Source organism: Rhinatrema bivittatum, chromosome 8 (genome assembly GCF_901001135.1).
Source record: "Rhinatrema bivittatum chromosome 8, aRhiBiv1.1, whole genome shotgun sequence".
Classification (NCBI taxonomy): domain Eukaryota; kingdom Metazoa; phylum Chordata; class Amphibia; order Gymnophiona; family Rhinatrematidae; genus Rhinatrema; species Rhinatrema bivittatum.
The window spans coordinates 42,450,463-42,463,399 of record NC_042622.1 but is presented as its reverse complement, the minus strand read 5'-3'; the positions used below and the strand labels follow the sequence as shown (position 1 = coordinate 42,463,399).

Below are 12,937 nucleotides of genomic sequence, written 5' to 3'. Positions count from 1 at the left end.
TCAGGTGGGGCAGACCAGAGTTGGACCTCATGGAGTCTCCAGGAAATGCAAAGATGGTGTGGTTTTTCATTCGCAGGAGAGAGTTTGGCTCCGAGGGCATCGATGCCATGGCCGACAGAACTGTTACTATACATGTTTCCTCTGTGGCCTCTCTCATAGGTCGAGTGTTGCGTCACATCGAGCTTCACCCAGGCAGGGAGATTCTGGTGGCACCTGAGTGACCATGCTGGCCATGATTTGCAGACCTGGATCATCTAGCGGTAGACTGTCCCGTTCACTTGGCCCATCTGCCAGGCTTGTTACAGCAGGGACCCATATTTTCAGCTTGGGCAGATCAATTCTGTCTAGTGGGTTGGCTTTTGCGAGGTGACTGCTCTGCTTGAAGGGATACTCAGAGCCTGTGATTACAACTTTGCTTCAGGCAAGGAGGCCCTCCACATCGCTGGATTATATCCGGGTCTGGAGAGTGTTTGAATCATGGTGTTTGCCGAACAAGGTACAACCTCTAAAGATTTATTTATTTATTTATTTATTTATTTTGTATACCGACATTCGATTGAGATATCACATCGGTTTCCAGATAACAGGTTGAATAGGGCGGGATCTGCCCTATTTTACATTTAACAAGATAACAATTAAACTATTGCAGTAAAAACATTGTAACATATGAATACAAAAGAATGTGTGTATAAATTTGTAGCATATATCCTATATACAATATATACAGTATGACTTGGTTAGGATTAGATCTGGTGTCAGAGGCTATGGGGGTTTGGGGGGGAAAAGGAGGGGGTGGTTGTGAGGGGGGGTGTTATGAACGTTCCGCAGGTTTTGGCCTTTTTACAAAGCAGCTTGGGTAAGGGATTGGCCTATAATTTCCTTCAAATTCAGGTGGCAGCCTTAGGGTCTCTTCGACTTAGGGTTCAGGGAAGACCGTTGGCCTCTCATCTGGATGTGGTATACTTCCTCAAGGGGGCAAAACTTCTGCATCCTCCAGTCTGGAGGATATGTCCAGCCTGTAACCTTAATCTGGTTCTTTGAGTGCTGTGTGGTCCTCCCTTTGAAACGATTAGAAGGGCTTCTTTAAAGGATCTATTCTTGAAGTCTGTTTTCTTGGTGGCTATCTATTCAGCTAGAAGGATATCAGAGCTGCAACCGTTGTCATGTTAGGGACCTTTTCTTACGCTTTTCAGAGGATGGGGTGACATTGAGTACTGTTCCTTCTTTTTTCCCTAAGATGGTTTCCTCTTTTCATCTTAACCAGATGGTCGAGCTACCAACATTTCTGAATTTGTCACCGGATGCTCCTATGGCGAGGGAGCTTCACTTATTGGATGTGCGGCAAATTCTTTTGTGATATCTTAAGGTGACAAATGCCTTTTGGAAAGCAGATCTGTTTGTCCTGTTCAATGGTGCAAAGAAGGGAAATAAGGCTTCAAGGGCACGACTGCAAGATGGTTGAACGAGGTGACAACTACAGCTTACATCTGTAAGGGTCGGTCGGTGCTGGAGGGATTGCGGGTGCATTCCATGAGGGTGCAGGCAACCTCCTGGGTGGAGTGTCAGTGATTTCTCCATAGGAGATTTGTCGGGCGACGACATGGTCTTCTCTTCACACTTTTACCAAACATTACCGCTTGGATGTGTGGGCGCCAGAGAAGGCGACTTTTGGAGAAAGTGTGTGCGCGCCGGTCTTTTGAGTTCCTGCCCAGTATAGAGGGGCTTGGGTATTTCCCAATTGTCTGGACTGATCTGGGGTATGCACAGGAAAGGAAAATTGGTTCTTACCTGCCTATTTTCGTTCGTGTAATACCACAGATCAGTCCAAAGACCTGTCCCCTTTTTTCGAAAGATTTCCTCACTTCTGGATGTTGCTGAGATAGTATGTAAACATATGCAGATATACTAGCAGTGTACATAGTTGAATATGTTCTTTGTTTGAGACAAGGGGTGCTAGTTTTAGGGAGCTTCAATGTTGAGTCTCTGCTCACCAGAGTTTATTGGGGGTTGTTTATGTAGACATTTTGGCTTGGATACAGGTCAATACTGTGGGGACTGTAGGTAGCACTCTCGGTTATGTAGCGGTGCCTGAAAAGTTTTCGTTCTCTGCCTCCATCTGCTGGTAGGGATGCAAAACTCACTTGTCTGGACTGATCTGTGGTATTACAGGAATGAAAATTAGCAGGTAAGAACCGATTTTCCTTTTTAACACCCAGGGCAAGAAATTCTATTGGTGTCCTCCACTCCCTCTACCACCAGTGCTTAATCCACCATAACAGATCTCCCTCCCCCCCCCCCCCCCCCCCTCCCTTCTATCTTTTTCTCCTCGGTAGTCACCAATCCACCCCTTCCCCCAATAGAAAGGAAGAAACCACTTGCTTATTCTGTCCAGACTCCAACAACTCTCCCTTCTGTTTTTTTCTCCCTACTCCTGTCCAGCGGTGGTACAGGCAGAAGACAGCTGCTGAAGCTCCTGATTTGTCCTCACGAGCTGCAGCCATAACAGGCCTGTTCTGTACCAGCTCCTTGGCGGAGGTGGGGTGGAATTGACCTGCACCACCCACTCTGCTCTGTGGGAGAGTCGGGGCTGGATAAGCCCTCGCACCCAGCTCTCCTGCGGTGGGAGAGAAGGAATCTATTGCATCTCCTGCTCTCCACCACCTTGTTCCTGCTTAGTCAGCTCCCCTCCGGAGGTGGGATTGGGGGCCACACTGTACTGTGTCACCTGTTCAGCTCCCGGCTGATTCTTGTGCTACAAGTGTACCTCTTTGGAGAATGCACTGTGGTACCGACACCCCAGGCTTTGCGCCCTGGGCAGCTGCCCCACCCTCCTTAGGGCTCTGACAGTGGGTACTTAGCTTGTGTTCTCTTTCTCTGATATGTCAGATGTGGTCACGAAGTTTCGGGATAAGATTCAGAATCTGGAGAAAGATATTTATGCCGTGCTGCAGCTGGAGAAGGAAGAGAGAGAGATGCAGAAATCCGAGGCCCAGGTGAGGGACAATGATCTCATTACCTTAATTTATTGTAACCCGCTTTTGAGGCCGTTCATGGTTTAAATAAATAAATAAACCATATCAAATGCCAGTAAATAACTTGCTTGCCTGGTGCCCCCACCTTCCCGTTGTATTTATGGATGTTACAGTCTGGTAGGAGGGAGATGGATAATAAAATGATTCACAAGCTTCTTTTGAGGGACATTTCATGGAATCGGTCATTTGAGTCCTGGCTGTTAGTCATCGCTGGCAGTTTTAATTCTGAGATAATCACCTGTTAGGCAGGTATCCTGTCTCTGGGCATACCTGTCTTATTACTGGCCACTATTACTGTGATCAGCTGTTTCAGGATAACGGCTCCGCTCCTGTGTGACGGAAAAGCTCCTGAGAGAGAGATCACGCTATTCATGAATTTCTCCACAGATCAATGTAGCAAAGAAAAAGCTGCAGAAAGGGAAGGATGAGGAGGACGATGCTCATCGCCCTGAGAGGAGTTGGTTCCAGACCAAGGAAGAGAGGAAGAAAGAAAAACGTAGGTTCTGTGCAAGCAGAAAGCAGACCAGTAAGGTGCCCCAAGCAATGCAGTGCACCTGAGGAGGAAAGGGGGGGGGGGGGGTGTGCTAATGCTATAGCCTCCGATCTCGGGGGGTGGATCCTGAAACCAATGGGGCTCAACTGCTAAGACTGGTGGAGGCTCCTTTTATCTCTCTGGGCCTCCAGTCTTAAGGTTGTATTGTATTTCGTTGGCAGCTACAGTAGGTATTTTCCTGTCCCCCAGAGGGTTTACAATGTAAGGGGCCTATTTACTAAAGATTTTCTCCCATTCTGTGTCTATGGGGAAAATGCTTTAGAAAATGGCTCCCTAAGTCAATACTTGAAGGGATGGAGAAGGAAGCGACTTGCCCAAGGTCACAGGCAGCGTCGGCAGGATTTAAACCCCGGCTTCCCCGGTTCTCAGCCTGCTGCTCCCGTGCACCACAAAGTCCTGAGAAATTGTGGTTCCTGGTTCCCATTAGATAGGGAGTACTTTGTGGTGTGCGCAGTCTCCCTTTGGGAGGGGGGAAGAAGCAAAAATGTTTTAATTCATCAGATCCCCTTTGCAGAATTTAGTGCCTCTTCAGTGGTGATCTTCCTCCCTCTCTCCAGTTGCTAAAGCACTGCAGGAGTTTGACTTGGCTTTGCGGGGCAAAAAGAAACGGAAGAAGTTCCTGGAGGAGACCAAGAAAAAAGGACAAATGACGGTGAGTGGACTGCTTTTGAGGGCATGTGGGACCAGGGTCTAGTCTTTGTAGCTACTGCACAGCTACTAGATAGGGAGGATTGGCCCATGAGACTGGTCAGGTTGACTTCTCCTATTGCACAGATCACATCTACGTGTGGGATGCAGGCTACAAGGGCAATGTTCAGCAGTTAAATTGAAGGTTAAATGACTTGCTGAAGGTCACAAGCAGGGACGTAAATTGAGGGTGGCAATTTTGTTCCTGCATCTAATTTTTTTTTGTGCTGTTTAATCAAGTGACCGGGTACTTGGCCCTTTCATGATGAAATTGCTCTCTTGCCTTTAGCCTGAAGAAAGAGCTCAGTTTGAAGTTCTGAAATCACAAATGTATGCAGAGCGGATGGCAAAGAGAAACCGTCGTCCCAAGAGAGCAAGAGTCATGCCAGAAGATGAGCCAGCAGGTACTTGTATAACAATTTTTAAAAAGTAATTTGCTGTATTATTCTAAAGGGAATGAGACTTAAGGGACAAGCAAGAGAAAATAACTTCATTTTATTAGCTTGCCTGATAGTTACCAGAGGATCCTTTATTGGTTTACCTGGGGACCGGTTGCTCAGATGCTTTTCTGTTGGTTTGTGAGTGATTTTTATTTACACAACCCATTTTAATGGTTACTCGGGTACTTCCCAACCTTTAAGTCCAAGGCACAACTATATTAAAAGAAATGTGTGGCTTGCCAGCCACCATGAAGCAGGCCCGCACGGCCAGAAGAAAAGCTCAGGAAGCATTGAAGGCCCCACCAGTCGCTCTTCCAGATTTTAAAACAAATGGAGAGAGGGGGCTGAGACACACAAGAATCCATCACAGTGGATTAGCTCTTTGTATATACGAGTGCAGGAGAAAGGAGAATTCAGTGTGCTTACAGGTACCTGGCTTGGCTGCCAAAGTGCCTCCACTCATCCATTCCTCGGTGCACACTCAAGCCTGGGGATAAGTTGAAGAGGTGCAATGTTTGTGTTGCACAAAGCGAGGCCCGGTTATCCGTACCCTGCACAGTGCCCATTAATTGTCACATTCCAGGCCTCAAGCTGTAGCTAGGAAGGAGTTTCTCCATGTTTTAGAGCCACACTGATGTCTCTCTTTTTTTTTCTGTAAGATGCTGAGAGCAGAGTCTAGATGCTGAGCATCAGCCAGTAATGGCCACCTACTCAAGTGTGATGGTTGGGAAACACTGTGTGGGAGAGATGCCTGGGGTGTCCCTTAGCAATTCCACAGCCTGCACTCTGCTGCTGTTTGACCATTTTTATCTTATCTTTTATCTTTAAAGATACAAAGCAGAAAAAGAATACAAAGCGGAAGAAGTCTTTGTTTGATGAGGAGCTGACTAACACCAGCAGCAAAGCCCTAAAGCAATATCGGGCAGGGTAAGAGCTGAATTTATTGAGACGGGAAGACCAAGCCTTATTTCTTTCCCCCTCTACCCCGGGAGCAGCACTCCAACCTGCAAAAGGGTTCCAGGGCCTTGTACATCCACTCTAGGGCGATGCGCACTGCGGCAGTATTAGGAATCTGCTTGATGTTAGATCTCTGTGTATTAATCTGCTGTCTCTTTTTGTACAGCCCTTCATTTGAAGACAGGAAACATTTGGGATTACCTACGCACAGAAAAAAAGGCAGCTTCAAATCCAAGTCAAGGTACAGTTGAGTCTACTTGCATCAGGGGCAGTTTTTGCCTGACCACATGTGAATCTGTTCTGAGACCTCAACCCTTTTCCTTTGTATTGGATTGTTATACTTAGAAATGGATTTCACCTTCCCCTCCGACTCCAAGCATCACAAAACGATCTTCTGGTGAACATATTGGGCTGTACTAGATTGTAAATAAATCTCTAGGCTCAAGTACCAGAATTAAGTCCTCGTGGTATGAATCCACAATGCATTTGGCTGTATTCTATTCCTAAGAAACGACTTCATGTTTGAAGTGCCATGTTACAGATTGATAGCCTACATGCTCATTTAAAGTACAACCCCCAAATAGACTAACAGATTTTTTGAAGCATAAGCTGTTGTGGACAAGAGATGCATTTGATAAAGTGGGCTCTTGGCCTTGAAAGCCACTAATATCTGTGGTGTTTTTACTGCTTAGACTAAAACACAGCTGGCCTTCTAGAACCACTACTGTACCTAAGGTCTATACTGGCCAGCTCCATGTAGCAGACAGGTATCAACTCAATAATTAAACCATAGTGACTAATTTTCCCCATTCCCTGTACGTACCCGGATCAGCCCAGGCTGCTGGGTTATGGCCTCCCTTCCAGCAGATGGAGACAGAGAAAAACTTGAAGGGCACCCCCTGTAAGTACGGTGCACCACCTGCAGCCCCCTTCAGTATTCCTCTGTTTCCAGCAGATGAAGGTGGCAGAACCTGCGGTCCTGGTAAATTGATTCTTTAATTAAAAAAAGAAAGATATTTAGATATTAAATCAGGAAGACAGGAATCCTGGTTTATTATTTTTTGGCCAAATCAATGACACTAATTCTTTAAAAAAAAAAAAAAAAAGTAATTAGGAGAAGAGCACGTCATCTCCTGAAGGGAAAGCTCATCCACCTTCCTTCCTCGGTGGTAGGCTTGACGGGGGTCACCTGACCACCCGCATTCCCGGGGCGGTAGACGGTGAATTACTAGTGGGGATTTACCGGTGGGCCGATCCCTCCCCCCCGGCCCAGAGACGGTAGTGGGTGTGCTCCGGTGAGGCCCATGCGGCTCATTTCGTAGTGCTAAAATAAAAAAAAAAGTCAGGAGGCGCCGTTTCTTAGCCTCCTGTGCTCTGGACGAAATTTTCAGCCCCCCCTGCTCTACCGAGCTGATGCCGTGCGCCGCAGCATGATGTGCCTGCAGGGAGCCGGCGACCCAGCTCTCCCGCAAGAATCTCTGCTCCCAGTGTCTCCCCAGCATAGTAACGTGGAGCTGCCTCGTGGTACAAGGCCTGTGCCGTTCCCGCAGAAACGGTGGCCATATTGGATGCTGCTGACACCGATGCAGATTTCTTGGCAGGGGGAGGGGGATCTCCCTCCACAGCTCTTCCCGCATGATCAGAGCCCTGGGTCTCCTCAGGACTTCTGTACAACCCCTCTGGCGCTTTTAGGAACTCCCCCGCGGGGAAATTTAAAGGGCCAGCCACCCTTTTCGGCTGACTTTGTTTTATTAATGCATAAGCTAGCTGTATGCCTCCAGGAGAGCCCAAGCCCCCTCTAAGTTGACCTGTGGCTGAGCCCTCTCCTCTCCCACAAATGTCCCTAGGGTGGATCTTCCAGAGGTTTCTTGGATTCGGGTGGTCCGGGGAGCATCCGGTACTGGGTACCATGGGAATCCACCCCGGCAGATCCACTTCAGACTGACGAGGATGATGATTTTGAGCGGGTGGTGCCTGTGGAAAGGGATGATCCTCGAGACCTTAGGCTCTTTCGTAGGGATGAATTAGAGCCGATGATCCCGCAAGTTCTCACAGAGCTGGGAATTCCGGCCATACTGGCATCCCAGGATAGGATACTGTGGACCCAGTGCTTTCTGGTCTACACCCCCCGGCTCAAACTTTCCCATTCCATCCCATGATACTTCAGCTTATGTTTAGGGAATGGGATACTCCAGAGGCTAGCCTTCAGGTGGGCTTGGCTATGGACAAGTTGTACCCGCTGCCGGACGACTCTCTGGATCGCCTCAAAGTTCCTAAGGTTGATGCGACCGTGTCTGCGGTCGCAAAGTGTACGACGATTCCGGTTGTTGGGGCGGCTGCCCTTAAGGATCCTCAGGATCGTAAGCTTGAGGTTCTTCTCAAAAGAATGTTCGAGGTGTCTGCATTTGGGGTTAGGGCGGCTGTTTGTAGTAGATCGAAGCAACGTGCGAGTCTCTGGTGAGTGCAGCAGCTCCTGAGTGCCAGGGAACTTTCCCCAGAAGAGGCGGAGCAGGCTGATTGTTTGGAGGTGGCGTATGGAGCCGATGCCTTGTATGATCTCCTCCATGCATCTTCCCGCACTATGGCTTCTGCGGTGTCGGCCCGCAGACTTTTGTGGTTACTTAATTGGTCGGTGGATGTCTTTTCCAAGTCGCAGTTGGGAGCCTTTCCTTTTAGGGAAAAATTCCTTTTTGGGGATGATTTGGAGCAGTTCATTAAATCCTTGGGGGATAATAAGGTGTACAAGCTCCCTGAGTTTAGGCTGAAGGCCTCCAGGGGTTTCGGGCCCTCCCATTCTCGTTTTAGAGGCCAGCACCGTTTTTGCCAGTCTAAGCCAGCTGCCTTTGGCTAGAGGCAGCCATCTGGGAGGTCTCCATCTTGGTCTCATTCCTTTCGCAGCCGTAGGCCTCCCCAAGACGGCAGCGCTCCAGATGCAGCAGGAAATAAATCATCCCAATGAAATAGCACCGACCCACCCCTCTGTTCCGATGGTCAGGGGACGGCTGTCCCTGTTTTATGAAGAGTGGGTCAAAATCACGTCAGACCACTGGGTTCTAAGCATCATAGAACACGGTTACGCCTTAGATTTTGCTCGTCCATTGCGCAATTTGTTTCTGGTGTCTTCCTGTGGGTCCTTAGAGAAATGATGCCAGGTGGATCAAATGCTTTGTCGGTTGGTAGACCTAGGAGAGGTGATCCCGGTTCCTTCGGGCAAGCAAAGAACGGGCAGATATTCAATTTATTTTGTGGTTCCCAAGAAGGACGGGTCTTTCCGTCCGATTTTGGACTTGAAGGTCAACAAAGTTCTTAGAGTGCTCCGTTTTCACATGCAAACTCTACAGTCCGTAATCGCCTCTGTCAGAGGAGGAGAGATTTTAGCTTCCCTCAATCTGACAGAGGCGTACCTACACATAGCAATTCGGAAGGACCATCAGCGGTATCTTCATTTCATGATCCTCTGCAAACATTACCAGTTTCAGGCTCTTCCCTTTGGGCTGGCTACCGCTCCCCGCACCTTTACCAAGGTGATTGTGGTGGTCGCAGCGGCTCTCCGACGGAAGGGGATCCTGGTCCATCCTTACTTGGACGATTGGCTCATTTGAGCGAAGTCAGAGGAGCTATGCAAGACAGCGGTGGCCAAGGTGGTGCAGACCCTTCACTCTCTGGGATGGATCATCAATCCAACCAAGAGCCAGTTGGGTCCTACCCAGATCCTGGATTTTTTGGGAGCGTGGTTCGATACTCGGATCGGGAAGGTCTTCCTTATGCAAAAATGGATAGACAAACTGACATCTCAAGTTCATTGTCTCTTGGCTCTGCCGCTTCCCAAGGTATGGGATTACTTGCAGGTGCTTAGTTCTATGGCGTCTACACTGGAGTTGGTTCCTTGGGCCTTCGCTCATATGAGACCGTTGCAGGGGGCCTTGCTCTCACGTTGGGATCCCAAATCGGAGGAGTTCCAGATTCCCTTGCCACTCCAAGAGCCCACCAGGTCCAGCCTCGCTTGGTGGTTGATACCCGAACACTTGTCTCGGGGAATAAAGCTAGAATCATTCATTGGATCATTTTTATGACAGACACCAGTCTTTCTGGTTGGGGGGCAGTTTGCCAGTCTCAAGCGGCGCAAGGCCAATGGCCACGGCAGGAAGCGCAATGGTCCAACAATCGTCTGGAAACACGAGCGGTACGATTGGCCTTGCAGAAGTTCCTTCCTCTCATTAGTCGGTGAGAGTATTATCCGACAACGCAACGACGGTAGCCTACATTAACCAGCAAGGAGGAACGAAGAGCCATCCTGTGGCGTTGGAGGCGGACGAGCTCATGGCCTGGGCAGAGAGAAATCTGACCAGGCTAGTGGCTTCTAACATTGCCAGGGTAGACAACGTTCAGGCAGATTTTTTTTTTTTTAATTTTATTTTTATTGACTTTTAACATTATGAAGTATACAATATATTCAGAACAGAAATATACATTCTTGCAATTATTCACAAAATATGAAAACATAATATTCTGTAAATATTGACCATTACATTAAAGGAAAATAGGGGAGACCAAGATGTATAAGAAGCAGTTATATAACAGTAAATCAAATAAAACTAATATTCAAATGCAGTGTAGTTTACCCCACTAAACTTAACGTATTTTTCGCTCCATAAGACGCACCTGACCATAAGACGCACCTAGGATTCAGAGGGGGAAAATTAAAAAAAAAAGTTGTGCTAAACCGGCTCTGTCCCCGGGCGTCTGTGTGTCTTATGGAGCAAATTAGGAGAGTGCATAACATTTTTTTTCTCCCCATTTTGTTCCATTCCCCAGATCAGAAAACTTTTGTCTTTCTAATTCTGTGGGAACCCCCCCCCCCCCATCCCAACCCTTTAAATTAATTAACAACCCCCACCCTCTTGACACCCCCAAGACCTGCCAAATTAATTAAATACAACCCCCCACCCTCCTGGCCCCTCCCCAAGATCTTCCAAATTAATTTATTACAAACCCTCACCCTCCTACCCCCCCCCCCCCCCCAAGACCTGCCAAAAGTCCCTAGTGGTCCAGCGGGGGTCCAGGAGCAGTCCGGAAGCGATGATCTGGACTTGGGCCGTCGGCACCATTTTGATTGCTGGCAGCCGATGGCCCTTTGCCCTTACTATGTCACAGGGGCTAGCGCTGGCATTGGTCGACCCCAGTGACATAGTAAGGGCAAAGGGCCGTCGGCGCTATTTTGATTGCTGGCAGCCGACGGCCCAAGTCCAGGAGATCGCTCCCGGACCCCCACTGGACCACCAGGGACTTATGGCAGGTCTTGGGGGGGTCAGGAGGGTGGGGGGTTATAGTAAATTAATTTGGAAGGTCTGGGGGGGGGGTCAGGAGGGGGCGGGGGTTTTGTTAGATTTTTAACTTTTTTTATATTCACTTCATAAGATGCACAGACATTTTCCCCCCACTTTTGGGGGGAAAAAGAGCATCTTATGGAGCGAAAAATACGGTAAATATACCAACTCAGTAGAGGTTCTTAGGAATGAGAATCTAAATAAGAGCATAGTTGTTCAGGTTCATTGAATACATATTTAGAATCTTGATACATAATCATACGATGACATGGAAATCGCAATACAAATTTTGCCCCTCGATTTGTTACCTCCCCCCTCAGCGACATAAACTTTCTCCTTCTGAGTTGCTATGTCCAGAAATATTCTAATCTACTGACCATAGAAATTCAATTTTTGATAGCGGAAAAACAGAGTCTCTTTCCGTCGCAAAAGTAAATTGTACTAAAAGAGTAGCTTTTGTTTCAATGGCCATTTCGTAAGATTTCTCCAAGAACTCAGATCCACATTTAAGTCTGGCAGATTTTCTTGCTCTGGGGAAGTTTCTTCAGAAGGTTGAGGCAAATAATATATTTTAGATATTGCGGGCACGCAGTATCTGGATATTTCAATATATTTATAAGATAACTCTTGAATAAATCATTTGCTGAAATCCTTCTTAGCTGATTTTCTAACATTTCCATTTTATCCATTTGAATTTTTTCAGATTTTATAAGGTTGGTTTGAATTTTTTTCCATGCCTTCTAGTTTCCCCTCTATTACTTTTACTGCTTTATCCATATTTTCCACTTTTACTTTCCAGAATCTGAGTTTTATTCAAAGCCTCTTGAACCGTAGTAGTTAAGTTATTTATAGATTTGTGCATAGCAATCAGCATATTCCCAATTTCCTGTAGAGTTATTTTTTGTGGCTTTATAAGTGAAAAATTGCACAAAACTCTTGTTTTATGATCCTCCATTCCTCCCTCCGCTGGAGCCTTTCCAAGATTGTCTTGGCATTGTGGTGCCTCTCCATTTTGACTTCAGGAACCCTGAAGAGCTGGATGTTCCCTCCGCTCTTCTCTGGTCACCAAAAATTATCGAGGCAGATCTTTCTCTCAGAAATTCAGGTATCAATTCTATCTCTCTCATACCAGACGGTGGCTCAGGTGTCGCTGGTATGCCAGGGCTCAATGATGTTTCGTGAGTCAGAGGGCTCAGTAACTGCTCCTTACCGGCATCCTCAGCGACCTCTTTTCCCGGCGGTACTGGCGGTGTCCTCGCGAACATGGCTTCAATCCGCGGCTGTCTTGATTCTACAATTGGAGTTGAGGTAACATCTCTAACTCTGGCTTTCCTTTTAGTGTGAGGCATTTTCAAAGTAAATTTTCAAAAAGAAAAGAGGTAACTTTCCAGAGTGGTAATTAAGATAGCCCAGAGATACCTAGGACGCGTGCTCACTACACGGCAGCCATCTTGGTCTCCCCCTCGGGGCCAGGCAGATTTTCTGAGCCATCAGCGACTGGATCCCGGAGAGTGGGAGCTGTCTGACGAGGCCTTCAAATTGTTGACTCATTGGTGGCGGATTCCCCGCTTGGATTTAATGGCGACTCGGATGAATGCCAAGGCGCCTCGATTCTTCAGTCGTAGAAGAGAGCACAGGGCGGAAGGAGTGGATGCTCTTGTTCTTCCATGGCCCCACGACATTCTGCTCTACGTTTTTCCTCCTTGGCCCCTGGTGGGTAAGATTTTAAGAAGAATAGAGGCCCATCCGGGAACGATGATTCTGGTGGCTCCGGAATGGCCACGGAGGCCGTGGTTCACGGATCTCATCAACCTTGCGGTGGATGGCCCGTTCCGTCAGGGTCATCTTCCAAATCTCCTGAGGCAAGGTCCAGTATTTTTCGACCAGGTGGATCGTTTTTGTCTAGCGGCTTGGTTTATAAGAGGCAGCAGGTGAGAAAGA

General features: G+C 47.6%; 1 protein-coding gene across 2 annotated transcripts in view; it reads left to right on the top strand.

The window, feature by feature from the left end:
- Positions 1-12,937, top strand: part of DDX27 (DEAD-box helicase 27) — a 75,785-nt gene that overhangs the window by 55,808 nt on the left and 7,040 nt on the right. For both annotated transcript variants that reach the window (XM_029611772.1, XM_029611771.1), the window contains exons 15-20: positions 2,887-2,993; positions 3,420-3,528; positions 4,143-4,237; positions 4,562-4,676; positions 5,543-5,639; positions 5,836-5,910. In XM_029611772.1, the coding sequence (XP_029467632.1) occupies positions 2,887-2,993; positions 3,420-3,528; positions 4,143-4,237; positions 4,562-4,676; positions 5,543-5,639; positions 5,836-5,910 (598 nt within the window). The remainder of the gene's footprint in view (positions 1-2,886; positions 2,994-3,419; positions 3,529-4,142; positions 4,238-4,561; positions 4,677-5,542; positions 5,640-5,835; positions 5,911-12,937) is intronic.